The sequence below is a fragment of the Rousettus aegyptiacus genome, unplaced genomic scaffold, assembly GCF_014176215.1.
Source record: "Rousettus aegyptiacus isolate mRouAeg1 unplaced genomic scaffold, mRouAeg1.p scaffold_m13_p_8, whole genome shotgun sequence".
Classification (NCBI taxonomy): Eukaryota; Metazoa; Chordata; class Mammalia; order Chiroptera; family Pteropodidae; genus Rousettus; species Rousettus aegyptiacus.
Genome location: NW_023416311.1, coordinates 74,724,272 through 74,746,267, shown reverse-complemented (window position 1 = coordinate 74,746,267; position 21,996 = coordinate 74,724,272). Strand labels below are relative to the sequence as shown.

Below are 21,996 nucleotides of genomic sequence, written 5' to 3'. Positions count from 1 at the left end.
AAAATAGGAATAACAGTACATTCCTTAGAAAAATACAAGGATGAAATGTGAATATGCATATACAAAGAACTTTAGCACAGTGCCTGGCACATGATGATTGAGTGAGAATAGTCAGATCTTTTAAAAGATTGCAAGGGGAATGAATATTTATCGTCGATAAACACTTTAAAAATACCATATAATTTGAATTGGAAGAGTTAGAAGCAGTGCCTTGCAGAGCCATATTAGAGCCAGAGGCAAAAGAAAAAAATCAATAATACTTATCCTATTTTTATTTAGAAAGTAGCCATTTTGTTCATAAATGGGTTATTTTTAGTAATTTTGATTTTTTTAATTGCCTTAAAGTATTTAATTACTAAGTGTTTTTTATTGTCTCCTTACATTTTGCGCCTTGAGGCACTTGCCTCTTTGGCTTCAACCTTGTCTTGGCCCTACCTAGATATCTAATACTTTAACAGTCTTTTGCTTAGAGCAAGAATTTATCATTTTACAAAGAATCGATAACACTAATTATTCATATTTATTGAAATAGGCTTTTCTTGGCTAATGTAATTTTAGCCTAGCTAGAATTCTTCTATGTATGTACATTGTGTTCTAATACAATGAGCCTTGAGAATTTTCACTAGTTCAGAATTAAACATTTCCCCAGGTTAGTTTGAAATAATGAAGTCTATACATTCCTGATGCAAGTTTATTCTCTAGCATATAACCTATAACAATGATAAAACCTATAAGGTCTTTAGGAACTTAAAAGAACAATACTTCGTTGAAACAAAATATACTTGGCATAGATTGGAATTTTGATGTGGGAAAGTCATAGGAAAGTTAAAGAGTGATTGATTTTGATGGCTGGTTGGGAAGATCTGATAATATCTCTGCATTCCCACTCCTACTCAAAACTGATAAACAGCTTTTAGTCAGAAATTAATGAAATATCTTTGTTGTATTAGGGGTTTTCTTGTTGAGGATGAGCAGACTCATAAATATGGTTCTTGTAGAAGCATACAAGTGGTTACATAATGGATCATTTTATAAATTACAGAAGTGCTTGAGTTTAATTTGAAATTCAATATATATAAATTTTTATAGTACAGCAATGTTAAATACATTTCACTGGGAATAGGGGAGGAGGTATTTATCTGTGATTTGTTTTGAAAAATTTGTTTTGAAAAATTGTTATGTATGTTTTACTAAAGTTATTTTTATTTGAATATTGCAGTGTCTAAAAATGACTACAAAACGAAGTTTGTTTGTGCGGTTGGTGCCATGTCGTTGTCTACGAGGGGAAGAGGAGACTGTCACTACTCTTGATTATTCTCATTGCAGTTTGGAACAGGTTCCCAAAGAGATTTTTACTTTTGAAAAAACTTTGGAGGAGCTCTATTTAGATGCTAATCAGATTGAGGAGCTTCCAAAGGTATGTTAATACTGTCTTTCAAGAATTGCCTTTGGTTATATTTATTCCTAGAAATATGATATTCACAGTGTCTCCATAATGCTGCCGATACATAAGTGTGCATTGTTTCCATTTTTTGGTTTAATTTTATCTTAGGGTATTCAGTGTAATTCAGATATTTTTAAAATAGAATTTTAAACCTTTATCTCTTCAAGGTAACTGTTTAAATACTTGTATAAATAACACACTTTTGCATCTAATTCCAGTTTCCTTATAGCCACATAGATAATAAGACTGCACAGTTTCTGTAGTCAATTTATTTTTAACTAGGCAAAGAACTAAAATTACATTTTCTTTTTTCTAGTTTTTATAAGATATTGATCTACATTATCGTAATTGAGGATAATTTTGTTTTAGTTATCACATCATACTTTGATTGTTAAATAGCTTTTTAGAGGTAGTATTCTGTTGGCCCCATTTCAGTTTGTTTGGAAATGTATTGGAGAAACAACTACAAGGAGAAAGTTGATTTGCTGCTATGAAACCATCTCACATAATGAACTTCTTAGCTAAAATTTTTCAGTGGCTACTTTTTTCCCTTAAATCTTAATCTCAGTTCATCCTCTACTCATTTTTTTCTTTTTTTAATGGAAAAGCTGCAATAGCTTTAATTGTTAAAACTGTTTACCGTCTAAACAGCAGTGTTTGTCAAACATGGGTAGATACTCATTGGTGGCTTAAAGATTAATTTACTATGTGTGACATTTCCAAATAACAAGCTGTGTTTTGGAATGGCAAATTTAGAAAGTAAAAATATAGGACACCCAAGTATAATTTTCAGGTGAAAAATAATTTTTCAATATAAATATGTGTTACGTAATTTATAGGACATACTTTTACTAAAAAAAAAAATCCAAATTTAATCAGGTATCCTGTGTTTATCTGGCAACCCTAACTATAGTAGAATAGAATATAAAGTGTTGCATGTATCCACAACATGGATGGACCTTGAAATAATCATACTGAGCGAAATAAGCCAGACAGAAAAGGTTGAAAATCACATGATATCACTTACATGTGGGATATAAACCTCATAGCAACAAATGAACAGGACAAACAGAGACTCAAGGATGTGAACAGTGGACCAGTGGTTACCAGAGGGGATAGCAGGGAAGGGGAAGGTGGAAGAAAAGAAAAAAAATAAAATGTTAAAAATAAAATAAAATATGAAAAAAATAAAGTATATATCCATTGTTACATGAAATATTTGTTTTAAATTTGTGTGTGTATACATATTGGATGGTAGTGTTTTTAAAAAGGCTATTCTTTGGTTGCCAGTAGTAAAAAATTTTGAAAGCCGATGCCATCCAAGTTCGTCTTACAAAGCAGTGGTCCTGGACCTTTTTGGCGCCAGGAATCTTTTTGGCACCAGGGACCTGTGCTCCTATGAGAATCTAATGCCTGATGATCTGAGGTGAAGTTGAGGCTGTGATGCTGGTGCTGGGTAGTGGCTGCAAATACAGATGAAGCTTTGCTCCCTCCACTCACCTTTTCCTGTGCTGCCTGATTCCTAACAGGCCACAGACTAGTATCAGTCTGTGGCCCCGGGGGTTGGAGACCTCTGTTATAAAATCTGTAAATGGCTATGGATAAAATATTAAAGGTTGTGGATTATATGTTTATGAATTGTGATAGGGTGCTTTGTAAATTACTGTTTCCTTATATGTGTTGCTCTAAAGCAAATAAAATTTATCTTCCTTACCTGGTTCTCCTGTAGATCATGAAAGACAAAGCTTAGTCCTTTTCTCTAATTACAACCAGTAGGGTCTCAGTCTGCGGATTGTGTTGGAAAGAGAGGCTTGGTATGATAGTGGAAATAACTGAAACACTTACCATACCTAAAAAGTTTCCTTTTTTGTAAGATTGTTCTTCTTAAATAGGGCTTATTTAATGCTGTCCTGAAGATTTTACTTTTTTAGAACATTTTTAGATTCACAACAAAATCTAGAGGAAAGTATAGAGATTTTCCATATACCTACTTTGTCCTCACATATACATAGCCTTCCCTGTTATCAGCATCTCCCACCAAAGTGGTACATCTGTTACAATTGATGAACCAACATTAAAAAATCATAATCACCCAAAGTCCATAGTTTACATTAGGCTTCGCTCTTAATATTGTAATTCTATGGGTTTGAACAAATGTATGACATGTATTCATTATTACGGTAACATATAGCAGTATTTTAACTGCCCTAAAAATTCTGTGTGATTCTTTTTTTGAGGGGGAAGGGGCAACGAGTTTGAAACTCAGAAGTGGCCATATATATATTTTGGTTAAATAAAATTTTAAGTCACCTTTCATTATTGTGATTTTTAGCATGACAGTATATTTGCTCCCTTAGTTACTTTGTCCTCCCAAATCAGAATTCTGTATTTTGAGTCATTTTAAATCATTCGTACTTATTTGAATTTAATTGATATAAAATTTCATTTTGGAATAAGGGTGCTTGAAATAAAAGCTCCAAAGTTTACCATATTTAACAGCCCCATACTTTTTTTTTACTATGTCAACAGAATATACAACCATATGTTAATTTTCACTAAGTACATTTTGCTCAGGGCAGAAGTGTCAGGATGTAAACATTCTGAGTAGTTCAATTGTGTTCAATTGATAATAGCATAAAACACTAAGAGGTCTTTCTGGTGTTTGTATAGGTATAACTCATTCAGTTTTAATAACATTAGAATTTTATTTGTATAAAGGTTGATAAAAGAAATATTTAAGGAAACATAAGAAATAATCAAAATTCTTTCCTCCCTTGTTTTGATAGCAACTTTTTAATTGTCAGTCTCTACACAAACTGAGTTTGCCAGACAATGATTTAACAACATTACCAGCATCTATTGCAAATCTCATTAATCTCAGGGAACTGGATGTCAGCAAGAATGGTAAGATACTTTTTCTCTCTAACTTTTTGTGCTTGGGAACATGTTATATTGAGATTTCTGTTGTATTTTTAACGAATAAAAATATAAAATTAAAAAATCAGGTCATAATATATTGTAGTATTAGCTTTCATATATAAAATTTTATGTGTAAGTGATCTATTAGAGCTTAAAGCAAGGTAGAGGATATGTGTAAAAAATTGTAGATGGCCTTTTAAGTAAAATACTGTGATCCATGTATGTACATATCCAAAATCCTTAAATTTACATATTTATATATATTCACTGTCCTCTTATTTGTAATGATAAGAAAGTAGTAACAACTGTAATGTCCATTGTTGATTACACAGTTTGATGTATCCTTAAAGAATGCAGTATAATATGTGCAGTATAATACATCAATATTGATATGAAATATTTACAATGAGTGCTAAAGGTAAAAAAAAAAAAAAGTGCAACATCGTAAGTGAATTGAATACCAAGTATTTATTGAGACTTCCTTGTACCAAATACTTTATTGGAAGTGAAGATTACAATTAATGGTGAGAAGTAAAATGACATGGTCACTGTTTTCCTGGGATGTATAGTGTTAGTTTAGTTTGGTATACATTGAAGAAAGGAGATGTATTCCAAAATGTTGAGTGCTTACCATAGAGTGAGAGAGAAGTAGACACTTCAGAATTTTAGAATGAGCACATATTTCTTTTGTAGTTACAAAAAAGGGGGAAAAAAGTCACAAGGATTAATTTTAAATACTCTACCTAAAGATAGGACTTTAACAAACAGTAAATACTGTCATATTTAGGTAATTTTATATAATGTTTGGAGAAAATCTATATAAACAAGTCTTGAAAAGTTAGTGCCGTAGCACCAACAAATACCTAGTAATCATATTCCATAGCCTTTGGTTCCAAAGGTACTTTTTGTCTTGATGATGAGTATGCAGCAGTAATTTTTCTATCATACCAATTTTCCTAAATTTCAGGACATATTATGAAAACCAATTTAAGACATTTAAAACCAATTTAAGCATCTTATTGTGGCCAATCCATATTAAACAATTAAATTGTATATTTTGTAGGAAAATGATCAAATTAACTTTCTGTTTTAAGGAATAAATCTTCTTTAAGGATTTATAATATATTCATATTCACTCTAGTGTCACGTTAAGGTTATGGTGGTTAGTGCCCTGCTGAGTTTATGGTTATGGTGGTTAGTGCCCTAGTAAGTGTTCGTTGTCAATAACTGATCAATTTTAGGTTTAAAGCTAGTATAGTTGACTCATGAACTAACTTGGAGGTTGAGTGGGTTAGGGGCAATGATTGCCCTTACAGTAATCTGTATAATTTAAGTTGGTTCGCTGCATGTGCAGATTCCCAACTGCAAATCAAAAATACATGTTTTTAAAAACATTTTGTTAATGAATCATCTTACTTTGGGGTTAAAAATTTTGTTATATATTTTAAATTTTTAAAAAATTATTTCGATTCATTTATAATAATATCGTTTTTTCTCCAACTTATTTTAAAAATTTCATATTCAAAATAAAAGCCTACCTAAGAATTCACAGAACACCCATGAATTCACCCATTGTTAGCATTTTGCCATATTTGTTTTCTCTTTTTTAAAATATATCAATTTAAATATGTTCAGGAAAGACATACTTAATTGTCATATAAAATGTTTCTTTGCTAAACCTGTTAAATTTTAAGTTGCAGGGTGGCTCCATAGTGTAGTGATTAGCACACTGGCTTTACATGCAGAAGGTCCTGTGTTCATGCCCCAGATGGAGCCACGGACCATACCCCAGGTGTGCCAGGCTCCACAAGTGGAGGCCCACCCCTGTAGTGCGCCTGGGGTGCCAGGCCCTGGGTATGCACCGTGAGTGTGTGGGAAGAGATGCCCCGCCTTCAGAGATCCAGTTCTTAAGGGGAGATGGCAACACCCCATAAGTCAGGGGTGGAAGTGAGGGTAGAGAATTAAAGAGGGGAAAAATTTTTAAGTTGCAGCCATGAACTTCACCTTTAAATATTGGAAGTCCTTGTACATAACCACAGCATTATTATAACGCAAGAAATTTGACATCACATTTTCCCTGTTGCCTAAAAATGCCATTTTGGTCCCCCTCACTGCCCTCTTTAAATTAAAGATCTCATATAGCATTCATTTGTGTCTCTTTAGACACAAATCAGGAACAATTTCGCCATCTTTCGTGGTTTGTTTTTTTCATGACATTGCCATTTTTGAAGAGTTCGGGTCAATTGCTTTTTAATTTGTCTGAGTCTTCCTCTTCGTGATTTTTCTCTTTAAGGGCATTTTGAAATTCGTTTCTATTCCTGGTGCTTCATATAGTAGCAAATATTGCTTGTTAAATTCCGAAGTAAATTAATTTAGTCCATTACCAGTGTAGCTTTACATATCCTGATACTTAAGTCAACTTAACAGCATTCTAGAACTTTTAGAAGTCTTGTGACATTGGGAACCATCAGGTGTAACCTTCCATCCCAGAGAGGTATCTTTTTGTCCTCTTGGTTTTTAAAATGGGAGGCCTTAAGCTGTAAGGAAAGAAAACTGAAATAATCTAGATCTTATTGATAAAATTGCATGCACCTGGTAAAGGTAGTAAACTATACTACTAGTCTTTATGGTATGAAAATATTACTTGGCTTAATAAAGAACATGCTTGCATATATCCTCCTGAAAGTGTATTAACCCCAGATTTATTACTCTAAATTGCGAATGGTGCAATTAGAGTCTTGCAGCATCATTAATTAGTATCTTTGATGTGTATGCAACTTCTTAAAGTGTTCGAGTTTGGAGAACGTATTGGACTGTAGTTTTTTGTTTTTTGTTTTTAATCATTATTCATTTTAGTTTCAGCAATTCCTTGATATGTTGAAAATCTTTTTAAGCTTCTATCAGCTTGTGAATGGTTTTTAGGAGTTGGAATAATAACTTCTAGATGATCTAAAGATTTGGGATAAACACTTAAGTATTCAGCTCAGAAAGAGATGGCACTAGTTATTGCTACCAGTAAAACCTTACAGCTTATTTTAACTAAAAATTAAATTGATTTATTGATTCTTTCTGTGAAATTTAAAAAATTTATTTCCTTATTTTTCTTTCTTTTTTCTTGTTTACTTCTTTTTTTGTTAATCTTAAACTTACGTCTAAAAAAACTGCATTACATTGATGGTAAACAAAGCTAGCTGTGTAGGCAGGGGAACTATGGTAGTGCTAGAACCGTTATCTTGACTAATAAAAATTTGAGTAATCCTAATTCCTAATCTAATACTATTCATCACTATATAACTGATGTAATTAACTCATTTTACTTTTAGAATGCCGAGGTTGTTTTAATTAACCTGTAATATTTAACCCTAAAGTGTATGCTTTTATGTCTGGGTTACTGAAGAAAAAGAATGTAAAATGCATGGTATAGGTTGATGTCATTGTAATGAGAAATTTGAATTTTGTTAGTTGCATGTTTGATTAAATAATAACTTAAAAGAAAGGTTAGTATTGGAGGTCTAAGATGGCAGGGTAGGAGAATGCTGAACCTGTCTCCTCCCATGAGCAAAATTAAAAATACACGTGTACTGGTAACAGTTACTCCTGCAAGACAACTGAGCACTAAATAGAGAAGATTGGGAAGCCAAAAGAGAGCCCTTTGGGAACTGCGTGAACTCTCCAGGAGTACATCAAACTAAAAAGTTTTTGCACAACAAAACGAAATGACAGCCTGCTAAATGAGAGAAAATATTTGCAATTGATACATTCGGTAAGGGATTAATATCCAAAATGTAACAAACTCATACAACTTAACACCAAAAAAACCCCAAACAATTCAATTAAATGGACAGAGGACCTGAATAGATATTTCTCAGAAAAGGACATACAGATGGCCAACAGTGATATGAATATATGCTCAATCATCAGGGAAATACAAATTAAAACCACAATGAGATATCACACTTAGCAGAATGATCATCATCAATAAATCAGCAAATAACAAGTAGCCAAGATACAGAAGCAACCTAAATGTCCATCAATAGATGAATGGATAAAAATGTTATAAATAAAGGTAATGGAATATTATTCAAATTTTTTTAAAAAATGAAATCTTGCCATTTGCAACAACACAGATGGACCTGGAGGGTATTGTGTTTAGTGAAATAAGTCAGACAGAGGAAGATAAATATCCTATGATTTCACTTACATGCAGAGTCTTAAAAAAAATAAATAAAACAGAAAGAGACATATACAAAGAACAAATTGATGATTGCCACATGGAGAGGGGTAGGAGGATTGGAATTTAAAAGAAGAAAAGGGCCGAAAGGAGCCTGACTAAAGTTTTTAGTCAAGGAGAGAGCCTTTGTCACCAGTTATCTTGGGCAGAGTGGCACTAGATGATTCTGGAGAGATAAGATAAACAGGAAAAAATATACAGGCTATAATAAAATATAAAATAAAAATATATATAAAAAATAAAGTTAGTTATTTGTATTCAAATTGCATTTATTACTAGTAAAACAGAATTAGACAGCTTCTTAGGATAGCCCTAAAAGCCAAAGGGAACTGAAATACCGTATACTTTTAGTAAACAATGGGAGACTATAATGTGGACTCAAATTTTAATTTTTATCTAAACAGCATTCACTGAGTACTTCTGTGTGTCTATTCCATGTATTTAAGTGAATGATTATTGTTATGCCCCGATTCGGAATCCCACGAGCCATGAAGGAAACAAGTACCGATGTAATCACACAAGGGACTTTATTAGTGAGCCCGGACCCAACTCTACACACAGCCAAAGCAGTGTGCAGGAGAAGGGCCCCTTAATCTTACAGACATATTTAAAGGGAAAAACCACAGGCTGGGGTGGCTGGTCCTGGCATCGCAGGATTGGTAAGTTAATTTTGACCTTTACAGATGTTGGTGGGATGGTAGCCGAAGGGGAGGTCTAACTAGCAAACAATAGAAGGGGAATTCCAGGGCCATTCCTATTGGTCGACTACATCTGGTATGGGGGTGGGGGACGGGCTAGCGTTCCTATAGTGAAAGTCAAACAGTAATTTCCAGGAACTGGCTAAAATGGAGGCCTGTCACAAAATGGAGTCACTTTGGTTCTTCAATTATCAGGCACTGTTAACATTCAGTATATACACATTAATAAAATATAGTTCCTACCTAGTTTGCAAGAAAATGCCAGTCTAATAATGGAGCCCAATAGAAATCATTAGCTCTACAGCATGATAAGTTGATAAGTGAAACAAGGGAATTAGAATAATATACAGGAAGTGGGAACAAAGCATCCTAAACCTAGGAATGTCAAGAAAGAACTCGATATATAAGGAGGAATTACTAAATCAGAATATTGTTCTGGTGCACTAATGTTTCCCTGGCTTCTAGAATACTGGCACATAGTAGGTGGTAAAGAAATAATTGCAAAATGAAAATATGCAAAGGAGAAGGAAGGTACTACGTAAAATTAGTGAGAGATGGAATAGTATAGCCTAATATTAATAATAAACCACCACATATCAAATGCTACTGTATCTCAAGTATTTAAAAAAGAAAGACTAATAAATATAAGTAATATTTATCAGCTATTGGAATTATTAAAATTTTTAGTATTCAGATGACTACTGTTTTAGAAGTGGATGAGAGTTTCATGTAATGTTCTGAGAAAATGAAATTACTCCTAAATTTTTCTCTATTGTAACATCTAATTATGTTAAGTCTTGAATAAGATGATATAATCTTGTATCTAAGCTCTAATGTTTTCCCCTTTTAGGTTTTTTAAAAAATTTAAGTAGTTTCAGGTATACAGTACATTGGTTAGACATCTATATAACTTGTAAAAAGGTCCCCCCAGTTGCTCCCTCCTTCCTTTGACTCTCCATCTAGCCGACGTATTAATGCTAATTGCATTCCCTATGCTATGCTCCCCATCCCCATGATCATCCATCAGCTACTAATTTGTACTTCTTTAACTCTTCACACCGTTCTCCCAGCCCTCCAACCCCCCTTCCTCTCTGTCTGTCACAAAATTGTTCATTATATTTGTGAGTCTGTTTTTGATTAGTTTGTTCTTTTTGTTCCTTAGATTCTGCATATAAGTGAAATCATATAGTGTTTATCTTTCTCTGTCTGACTTTAAACACCTTCTAGGTCCATCAAAGCAATATCTTTTTCCATCCCCTTCCTTTTAGTCTGTGTGTGTCTTTTAATCTGAAGTGAGTTTCGTATAGACAACATGTAGGGGTCTTGTTTTCCTTTCCATTCATCCATTCTATCTTTTACTTGGAGCAATGTAATTCTTATCCATTTGAGGTACTTATTGATAGAAGTGTAGTTGTTACCATTCTTTATTCCTGTTTTTGATGCATGTGATTTTTTATTTATTTAGTTTTAAAAAGTCCCTCCAACATTTCCTGTAATACTGGCTTGGTAGTGATAAAATCCTTTAGCTTATTTTTGTCTGGGAAGCTCTTTATCTGTCCTTCAACTCTAAATGATGGCTTTGTTGGATAAATTATTCTGGGTTGTAGATCCTGGGTCTTCACCCTGTCGAATATTTTTTGCCATGCCCATCTGTCCTGCATAGTTTCTTCTGAGAAATCAGCTGCCAGTTTTATGGGTATTCCCTTGTAGGTCATTATTTGTTTGTTTTTCTATTGCTGCTTTTAATATTGTTTCTTTGTATTTAACCTTTGGCATTTTTATTATAATGTGTCTTGGTGTGGGCCTCTTTGTATCTCTGGTTTTTTGGATTCTCTGAGCTTCCTGGAGTTTTATGTCCATTTCCTTCACCAGGTCAGAGAAGTTTTCCATCATTATTTCTTCAAACAACTGTTCAACTTCTTGATTTTCTTCAAGAAATCCATCTGATTGGTATGCCAATTGGATGGATATTTGGACCCTTAATGGTGTCCCATATGCTCCTTAAATTATTTTTCTAGTCTCGGCATCTTATCTCTTGCCATTCTGATTACGTGTCTTTGGCTTTTCCATCCTCTAGATAGGGCATTGGATCCTGTTATTTATTCACTTTGTTTATTCCTTTTTTTAATTTCATTTAATACACTTCTCATCTCAGATGTGTTCTTCATTTCAGACTGGTTCCTTTTTATAATTTCCATTTTCATTTTCATGGTATCTATTTATCGAAGTTCTCACTGAATTTATCTACACTTCCCAAAAGTTCATTGAGCATCTTTATAACCTGTGTTTTGAACTCTGCATCTGTTAGATTGCTTGACTGCATTATATCTGGATCTCTGTTCTGTTCTCATATGGTTTCTGCTTCTTTGTCCTCCCATTTTGGCTGCCTTTCCATGTCTATTTCTATGTATTAAGCAAAGCTTCTAAGTCTCCCGGTCTCATTAGTGTGAATTTGTGAAGTAGGTGTCCAGTGGCACAGTCCTGAGAGGGGTTCAGCTGCAGGCCAAATTTAGCCCAAGCCTTTACCCCTCCGGGGCCACCTGTTAAGATTCAGCAAGCAGTCCACAGATTCTATGCTTATAGTTGCCTCAAAAGGCCACACCAGAAACCGAGGCCAGCTGGCTCCAGTGTGAGTCTAGGCGCTGCTCAGCAAGGAGCACCTGACTAACTGAGGATATGCCTGGATGTGGCTTAGATGGGGCTCAGAGTCGGGGGAGGCAGGCTTTCAGGGAATCCTCTGAGCAGAGTGACCTCTGTTATCCAGTCTGATGACTTCACGGCAGCGCTGTGTACAGCGCATTAGAAAGGGGGAGGGCTCAACAGGGAACAGTGGACACTACTGGTACTTTCTGTACGGGTGAGTCTCCCCTCGGCCCTCACTCCAACAATGTCTCCCTGTAAGTCCCTGGTGCCCCCTGCACATAGCCAAATCGGCACTGGTGCTTAGAGCAAGCAGGTCTGTCACTGCGAAAATCCACTTGCAGATGGAGCCCCTTTAAGAGGCTTCTTTCACTGCGGCAGCCTCCTTCTCACTCAGCCACTTGAGACCTGGCAGCCCCGTGTCTTTACCACATCCCACCTTCTGCCAATGCAGGGTGATTTCTTGAATTTCTCCCTAGTTGTATGGCTTGTTCATTTAGATCTCAAGCGATTTTTCCTTGCTGCTGCTCGTTGTTCCTGTCACAACTTTGATTTGGTCGCCAGAGGGATGAACAGAGACTCTATCATCTGTGCCTTTTTTCCCCCCTCCTAGGTGTTTTTAATATGCCAGATACATTTTCATGTGTATTAGCATTTTTCCCAGCTTAAAAGGAGGCAGGAAACATTGTGGCATACTTTGTGTTTTCAGCAAGCTGTATTTATTTAAAAGCACTTGTTTTAAAATTCTTGCTTTTGGATTTTCTTAGTTTCTCATCTTTTACATAGTTCTTCCAGTGTTTTTTCAGTTGGCCTAGTAATATGGTTTAATGATTAAAACACTTTTTTAGAACAAAGAATTGGACTCTAATCATTGCTTCTCTGTTTATTGTTTGTTATATTGAAAAATTAATCCCCAGTTAGTCTATATATAATAATATCAATATTACCACTTCCCTGTCATGTCTCATGAGACTGCTAACACATTTTGGATCAGTCTGTATATAGGAAGTATATAATTTTAAGGTATTACAATTTGTCTTTATTTTATAAAGAATTCACTTTTTTATCATTTACAGTCTGTAATAAAACTGGAGTGTTAATTTACGAGTCTTAATATGTATCTAAAGTTTTGGTTTATTGTTAGATTTTTAAAGAAATAAAAAGTTCATCATGCTGCTATTTCAAGCTATTGCTAATACCAACCGGTATTTGAAGAATATCTTGTTGTGTTCACAAGCCTTTTCTTCTTGAGAAGACTATAGGGATGAAGATGAAAACATTGTGCCAAAGTAGTTGATAGGGAAAGTTGGTGGGGAGGGATGATAAAAGAAATGAAGACTGTATAGTTATTAATTTTCCTGTGTGAGCACACTGAATAGAAAGCCAGGAATTATAAGGCAGAGAAACCAAAAAGAGTAACTCAGATCTTTCTGTCTGATATGGGAATGATAGAGAGGTTAAATAAAGCCTTTCTTTTTGAATCAAAAAGCCCAGGAAGAATGAATTGAAAGTTTGTAGTCAAAGCAGAAAGCAGTTCATTGAACCCGAGAAAATCTGATGATTGGGGACAACTGCTCAAAGAAGTTAAATCGGTTACAAGGGAAATTACAGATTTCTCATTAAGTCATGTGTTTCTTTGTGTTGTAAAATTTCTGAAATTGCTCTCATGAAAAAGATGGAAGGGAGAGTGGGGAAGGCCACCCTCAGGGTCTGAGGGAAGATAGTAGGAAAAGGCACATAGTCCTAGTAGATGAAAGTCTTCAGGGAAGTAAAGTCTGTAACCTACAGAGGATCCAGTGAAAACCCATTTTGGTTGGAGGAAGTTAAATATTTTCTCTACTCCTGGGCTTCAAAAAGAAACCATCTTAGGCTTAGGCTATTAAAGGTAGAGAGAATCATTGAAAAAGTCCCACCCTTGATACCTAGGGATATAGGCTGGCCTAAAATAGGCTAAATTGTGCAAAAGAGAATATACCCCACTCTTCAACAGATTAATAGGCATTTTACATAATAGTGACACGTAGTAAATAATCAGTAATAGAGTTCTACCACTGAAGAATGGGTAAGAACTTGAGAAGATCTCTGAGATACTAGCTTAGAGGAAACACCTCAAGTTGAAGGTGAAACAAAAACATTGAAAAAATCTAACAATTTAGTCTTACACTCAACATAAGGTAATGCTACCATTAAAAAATACAGCCAATTTAGCAAAGAGGTGTTGTTTTGTACTAGAGTTGTATCTTCAATAGAATTCTCACTTGAGACAAATTATCAGTTGAAAGGATTGATAAGAATTTAATTCCTGAAGGACAAGATTTAGTAACCTTAAATATTTTGTATGTAAATTGAGAGAAAAAAAGGAAAGAAAATTAGTGTAGAGATATAGATGTTATTATCAGTAGGTAAGTTAAATTTAGCAAATGTTTGTTGAGCAAAGGTACAATTTACTAGTTATATGTGCTTGACTAGAAAATTGAGCCAATCTATTAGCAGTAATCTAAGAAGCATACAGATACTATGAAGTAAATTAATTCATTGTATAAATGCCCTAAAATGTATAATTGAAGTATTAAATGTCTAAGTAAAGGAATGCTTTGTAAATCAATGATTCTAATTTTGGGACTTGTAATAGGGGTGCCAAGTTTTTATTTTTACCATTGAGAAAATTCTTCTGTCCCACATACCCTCTAAAAGCAATATCGCTCACATCCCTATTAGCATCATTTAATTTGAAACTGACTTTTCATTGAAAGGAAAAAGAATAAATGCTATACAGTCACTAAATTTTAAAATTTAGATGAAACGAAAAATAAATTTCCAAAATCAGTAAGAAGGAGGAAACTGAAAAGACCAATGAATACAATATTAAATCTAATTAGTAGTCAAAAAACCTACGAGGCATACTTTTTACGGACAAGTTTTACTAAACCTTCATGGACTGGAGTAACCCCTAATTTACAAAAACTGTTCTAGAGATGAGAGAAAGGGAGAAAGTATGCAGCTCAGTTTATAAGGATGATAAACTTCAGTAATAAAACTAGATAAAAACTATTTAAATTGAAGTTCTGGAAACCCTCTGCTGGGATGACAGGAATGACTCTGCTAGAGAGCTCATCCTCCATCAAGCTACCCCAGGCATAGTAGGCATGTTCGCACAAGACAGTAAGAGGAACCTGAGAGCTAGTGGAAATTAGCCAGGGCATTTTTGAATACTTGATTTCATCAACTCCTGCTAATGTTTCATTGGGCAAAACAGAACAGATGACTGAGTCCAGAATCAGGATTAGGGAGATTGTACTTCACATGTTGATGGAAGTAGCTGGAACATCACACTGTAGAAAGCTGTATAGGAAGTGAGGCCATTAATGGAATCAGTCTGTCCCACATACTTAGAAAAGAATTTAACAGAAACTTCGGTATGAACCAAATGAAAGAAAAGCATGAAACTATGGAATAGATCAGTAGAAGAGTAACAGAAAAGAGTGTCCAGAAAAATAACCATGTGAGAATTTGGAATTTGTAGAGGTACCTCTGCAAATCAATGAGATAAAGAAAATGAAGATTTAATTAGCGTTAGCACAATATTTTTATATGAGATATAGTAAAAATACAGGGTTACTTTACAGTATATACAAAAATTGAAAATGGATTAAGGACAGTAATTTGAAGAAATTACAATTATTAGAAAATGTAGGAGAATGTTTTTATGACTTTGGGGTAGAAAAGATTTATTTAACATAAAAAGCACAACAATAAACAATTTTTACATGACAAAATATTTAAATAAAATAATAAATGACAGGCTGTGAGAAAACATTTGATAAACTGATATTTCTAAAGAATGCTTATAAGTAATTGCAAGATAATCTAATGGAAATTGCAATAAACAGTGAGTACAAAGGAAAAGAAATAAAAATTATTAGTAAACACGTGAAAATATATTCTGTGTCACTAGAAAATATCAGGAAAATATCTGATTTATATTTCTATTTCTGGTGAGGTTCAGCCCCCTTAATTAACAAAAAGTAAAGACATGAAATGTCAACAACAGTATGTATACACAGGTTTTGTAGTACGAAAATTGGTATTGCTACCCTGGAAAGGAACTTGGAGGTGTCTGGTGATATTGATAACTGGGCCATATCCTAGTCCATTAACGAACAAAAGAGGCAAAGGTTCTCCCCTCAAAGAGCTTGTATTATTACTGGCGACTGGTAAACAACCTTCTGAAGATAGGTAAATATACTAATGTGTATTAGTATATTGATATTGTCTCACGTATCCCTGGGTTTTGTTCACATTTTAAAATTCTGTTTTACCCCTATGTTTCAGATTGGCTAGTTTCTGTTACCATGTCTTCTGGCTAGCTGAACTTTTTTCCTATAGTGTCTAATCTTATTTTAATCCTGTCCCATGCATTTTTTATTTGGATATTGTATTTTTCATTTGTAAAGTTTCCCTTTATTTTTTACATTTAACCTTTTCCTCCCGACCATGTTCATTTTGCTCCATTTAAGAGCAATAGCTGTTTTAAAGTCCTTTTCTGTTAATCACATTATCTCTGACTGTTCGTAGTGACTAAAAAGTGGTAATCTTTTATAGTGGAATATTTCAATATTTAAAAGTAGAGAGAATAATATAATAAACCCAATATACCTATTAACCAGCTTCAACATTTACCCAATATGTTGCAGTTTCATCTATGCCTCCTACTTTGCCACCTCTGATTATTTTAAAGCAAATCACAGATAACCATTCATACATAAGTATTTCAAGGTGAAACTACTTTACTGTTTTCACACTTAAGAAAAAATAGCAGCTAACAATAATGTCTTAATATCTTTAGTAACCATCAGCGTTTATAGTTCCTGATTTGAAATTTTGTGAATGCCACAAAATTTCAGCAAATGTAAAAGTTCCTAAAACTGAGTTTTAAAAATGAATTATCTCGAAACTTAGAGAAATTGAATTTTTAATAACAGTAAACCCTTAAGGAATCATTGAGACATACTTTTTTAATTTTAATTTTTATTGAGATAATTATAGATTCACGTGCAGTTATAAGAAAAGTTACAGAATGGTCCTATGTATGGTCCTATGTACTCGTTACCTAGTTTTTTTTCCAGTGGTAGCATTTTGCAGTATTACAGAACAATATAGATACTGATGTTGATACAGTCCCCCAGTCTTATTCAGATTTTCCCAGTTCATGAGTGTGTGTAGTAGGAGGAGGAGGAAGAGGAAGAGGAGGAAGTAGAGGTTTGTATATTCACCGCAGTCAGCTCTCTTGGGTCTCTTCTTACGTGGGTAGTTCTTCAGTCTTCCTTCACTTTTGTTTGTTTTGTTTTTTGTTTGTTTTTTTACCTAGACGGTTTTGAAGATCACTGGACAGTTAGAATTGCTCTTGTTTAGATTTGTTTAATGTTCACTTGTGATTAAATTAAGGTTCTCTATTTTGGGCAAGAATAAAATATTGCATCCCTTCTCACTGCATCTCAGGTTATGTGTCACATGATAATGATATTAACTGGTGATGCTAACTTTAAAGCAATTTAAGGTTATAGTTCCTCTGAGAATTCTCTTCCCTCTTAATAATATTCTCTTTTCCTTAACAGTATCATTTGGATGCGAAACTTTGAAACCATACTAATCTGTTACTCAGCATTTTTTTACCCACTAATTTTAGCATTCATTGATGAGTTTTGACTGAATAGTTACTATTGTATTTGCCAGTTAGTGATTTTGCATTGCTTATTTTTCATCACCTGAAATTCTATACTTGGCATTATGGTGAATTTGCTTACTTAGAAACCTAAGCGAAATTAGAACAAGCTTAAATGATCTTCTAGTGTTAACTCTTGAATAATCATAGGATATTAGTGGAAGAATGCATCTTACAAACACAGAAGTTGTGGAATATATATATGAAAAGTTATTAATTGGCGTTTCTTTAGTCTAGATTTCAACAGTGCTACTTAAAGTTGGTGTATAGATTGTTGCTTGTTGACAAATTACTGTTACTATATTTTTGCTGAGATAAGTTGTGGAAATAAAAATTAAGTGCTTAGAAATTTTACTGTTATTTGACTTATCACAACTTTTTTCTGATATTTAATAAAAATATTGGTCAACACTGCCTTCAGACATAGCCACTGGCATATGTAATGTAGATTTTTCACCTATCTTCAGCTTTTTTATTTTATTTATATTAGGGGCCAGCTCAATCTGGAATTATAAAATTATAAAAGTATGCCTCTTTTTATATGAGAGATAGAATCCTGTCTTTTGTGTCAAAATCTTCACAGAGAGCTCTAATTTTCAGAAAAGCTAAGAGAAGGAAAGGAAGGTAAAACTAATCAAGATAATTAGCATTTACAGAGAGGCCAATGAACAAAAGATGCAAGGAAAAAATTGTGGAGGTAGTTCTTTTTGGTGTACGTAAGTGGTGTCAGTTTATATAGATCCTGCCTAGTTGGCTGATGTCCAATCTGCAAGTTATACAAGTATTAATATTGTTATTGTTTTGTCTTCTGTAATAAATTCTTTATATTTGAGCATTAATTATTTGTTCATTTTTTTAGGAATACAAGAGTTTCCAGAAAATATAAAAAACTGTAAAGTTTTAACAATTGTGGAAGCCAGTGTAAACCCTATTTCCAAGTAAGTTCTTCTTTGTTGAATTATATTTCTTTGGTGAATAACTATGAAACTATGAATAGTAGTAGAATATTACAGCTATGAAATAGTAAAAGAATATTACTTTCTATATAAAATTTCAGTTTTAGATTTAAAAGGAATCTTTTAAATAAACTTTTTAACCCCATATTTTGCAGAAGTAAATTTGACATCCAGACAGATAATACAAGTGTTTCACTCCAGGTCTCACAAGTAGTTAATGTCAAAAAAATGAAACTAAAATCCAGGTCTCCTTATTCATTTTTACTGGCACAAGAAAGTCTTCACCTACAAATGAAATGTGTGGCAAGCTTAAACTTTTGAAAATATTGGAGTAAAAGAAATAATATTTGAAATAAAAGAAACTGAAAGGTCAAGAAGGAAAAAACAACAAAGAAGGAAGAACTGTATAGTTGGGTATACTATATACCAGAGGTATATGGCTATAAACAGAACATTTTCCTGGTATCAAAGGTGTTAAACTTTGTAAAAGTGAAGTGGTAAAGCAAAAGATGAATAGAGTTAAACAACTTAGCATAGCTAAATCAGAACCAGCTTTCACATATTATAATACTGTATTTAATGAGTTTTTCTAAATATAGCATTGCTTCACTTGCTATGAAAGACAGAGGAATGTGTCATGGGGAGAAAGAAAGTCATTGATGTGCCTTACTATAAGAAAACTTTGCACTTGATAAAATACGGGACAGATGTACTGATGATGTTATATCTTCATCTGAAAATATTGCTGTAGCATCAAGTTCTAGATCTGTAATTTGTTGGATAAGTCAGAGGGGAAAAAATGTAAAGCTAATACTGATAGGTTTTTAGATGTCTTTAAAATATTATTCAATTTTTTATCTTATGCTCATTATAAAATTATACAATCTTTATTTGATTATTTAGGGTTCAGATGTTGAAATTGAAAATTATCTAAGCCGATGTTTCTCAAATGGGGACTATTTTGCCCTTAAGGTTTATTTGGTAGATAAATGTTGGAGACATTTTTGGTTTTTCACAGCCTGTGATGTAGGTGGGGCTACTCTACTCGCTTTTAGCCCGTAGAGGCCAGGGTGGCTAAATGTCCAGCCCTCCTCATAACAAAGAATTATTCAGACCCAAAAGTCAATACTGTCAGGGTTTAGAATTTCTTATCTAGTCCTTTGGATCAATGTTAGGTAAGGCAAATTTCAGCATTTCCTGAGGATGTCGTAGTTATGTATTCTATATGCATTTCTGTGTATTGTGGCTCATTGATACAAAAGGCAAATTTCAGTTTGAGAATTACTTAGTAAAGAGATGTTAAGAATGTGTGTATTGGTTAGAGAAAGTCTTAGATATTTTAATGAGACTGAAATTGTATGTGTGAATTTAATTTAAATTTTGGTGTATTTTATATAGGCTTCCCGATGGATTTTCTCAGCTGTTAAACTTAACCCAGTTGTATCTGAATGATGCTTTTCTTGAGTTCTTGCCAGCTAATTTTGGCAGGTAAATTATAGCTTCTTCTAAAACTTTTTCTTGTTACCTACCTCTTTTAAAGTTTAAAAAACTTTAAGTTGCTTTAGTAATACTATTAATTACAGTTTCATAGGCTCTTCTTTTGTAATTATTTTTATAGTTCTTAGGAGCTTGTTATTTTGGCTTTGAATTTATTTTTCCAAGTAAATAAACAGTGAAAATTTAACAGGAAAAAGTAATTTTAGTCTCAAATTGGTTTTTAAAGTATGTAAAAAATAGAGAGTTTAAATGGGAGGGGGAGTAATTTCCATATAATTGAAATAAGTAATGCTTTAGTCAGCATATTTGAAAATGATTAATTATTGGTATATCTGTCTTCACTAAAATTAAAATTCTGTAAAAATGAACCTTATTACTTTCCCCTCCCACCTCAAGGCGTGCAAATCTGAACAAGAACAGTTCTGTCATAGTCCCTGAGTGATTCTTTTAAATGAAAAGATGAATCAATAAATGAATCAATACTAGGTATTACATTATTATTGTATTTAAATTAATTGCTAGAGGAAGTGCTGTCTAACTACATGATAATTTTATACTCATCTTTTTGTCTAAAAATAAAGACAATACCATATGGTCTCACTCATATGTGGAATCTTAAAACAAAACAAAAACCCCAAGCTCATAGATACAGAGAACACATTGATCGGTGGTTACCAGGGATATGTGTGAGGTATGTGTGGAGGGTGAGGGTGAATTAAATGGATGAAGGTGGTAAAAGGTACAGACTTCATTTACAAAATGAGTCATGGTGATATAATGGACAGCATGGCGACTATATTGAATATACAATATACTATATTGTATATTCGAAATTATATCTTAAAAGTTCTCACAAAAATTTTGTATTATATGTGGTGATGGATGTTAACTAGACTTATTGTGTTCATTTCGCAGTATATACAAATATCAAATCATCATGTTGTACATCTGAATAATAATGTCAGTTATGTTTCAATAAGAAAAAAGAATTCTGGGCATTTTTGCAGCCTAATGACTGTCTTGTGGAAGCTACATTATCATACTTTATATATTTATATACATGTAGTATATATATATGCACATACACACACACACACACACAGAACACATGTACTTGTCACATTCCTCTTCTGTATCTGGCATTTGGACCACTTTTTATTTTTTATTGAAATATATTTGACACTTAACATTGTGTAAGCTAAAGGTAAACAACATGGATTTGATACATATAATATGATTGCTGTTGTAGCATGAATTACCTTCGTACCATCTGCTCATTTTTCCTCTGAACTTACTGGAATGTGCATCACTGAAGTGCCAGAGGGTTTTTCCTTTTCCATGTCTCTTTGTGTTCCTTTATGTTTTCTGTAGAGTTGGATTATTATTCTTCAATCTATTAATGGCTAATAATTTTGGGAGCTATTGTTACAAAGAGGCATGAAGTGCTCTGGGTTTGAAATTTAGGGACAATCATTTTGTTCTTTGAATATGTCTGGAAGTGTTTACTCTGCCCCCACCCCAACTAATTCTGAGCAGAAATATTTTTTTACTTTGTGTTACTTTGTATTCCCGTGTAATTTTAAATACGGTATTCCCACATTGTAATTACACAGTAAATATTGGTGCTTTAAAACTTTAGAGTATGACATTAACTTATTATAAAATTCCTTGTCTTTGTCATAGATGTTTGATTTGTTTTCTTTGTTTTGCAGATTGATTAAACTCCAGATATTAGAACTTAGAGAAAACCAGTTGAAAATGTTGCCAAAGTAAGTAAAGGTGCTATCCTTTCGAAAATTTAGTTTATAATTTTTAATTCTTAAGTCATTAAAGAAATGTTAACTTTTATCTATCTATCTATCTATCTATCTATCTATCTATCTATCTAT

The 21,996-nt window shown here is 33.3% G+C and overlaps 1 protein-coding gene across 8 annotated transcripts in view; it reads left to right on the top strand.

Moving 5' to 3' along the window:
• ERBIN (erbb2 interacting protein) overlaps positions 1-21,996 on the top strand; it is a 96,457-nt gene that overhangs the window by 32,590 nt on the left and 41,871 nt on the right. For all 8 annotated transcript variants that reach the window (XM_016158134.2, XM_016158135.2, XM_016158137.2 and 5 more), the window contains exons 3-7: positions 1,220-1,417; positions 4,231-4,348; positions 18,514-18,592; positions 20,009-20,098; positions 21,820-21,876. In XM_016158134.2, coding sequence (XP_016013620.2) covers positions 1,229-1,417; positions 4,231-4,348; positions 18,514-18,592; positions 20,009-20,098; positions 21,820-21,876 — 533 coding nt within the window. In that variant the 5' untranslated portion in view covers positions 1,220-1,228. The remainder of the gene's footprint in view (positions 1-1,219; positions 1,418-4,230; positions 4,349-18,513; positions 18,593-20,008; positions 20,099-21,819; positions 21,877-21,996) is intronic.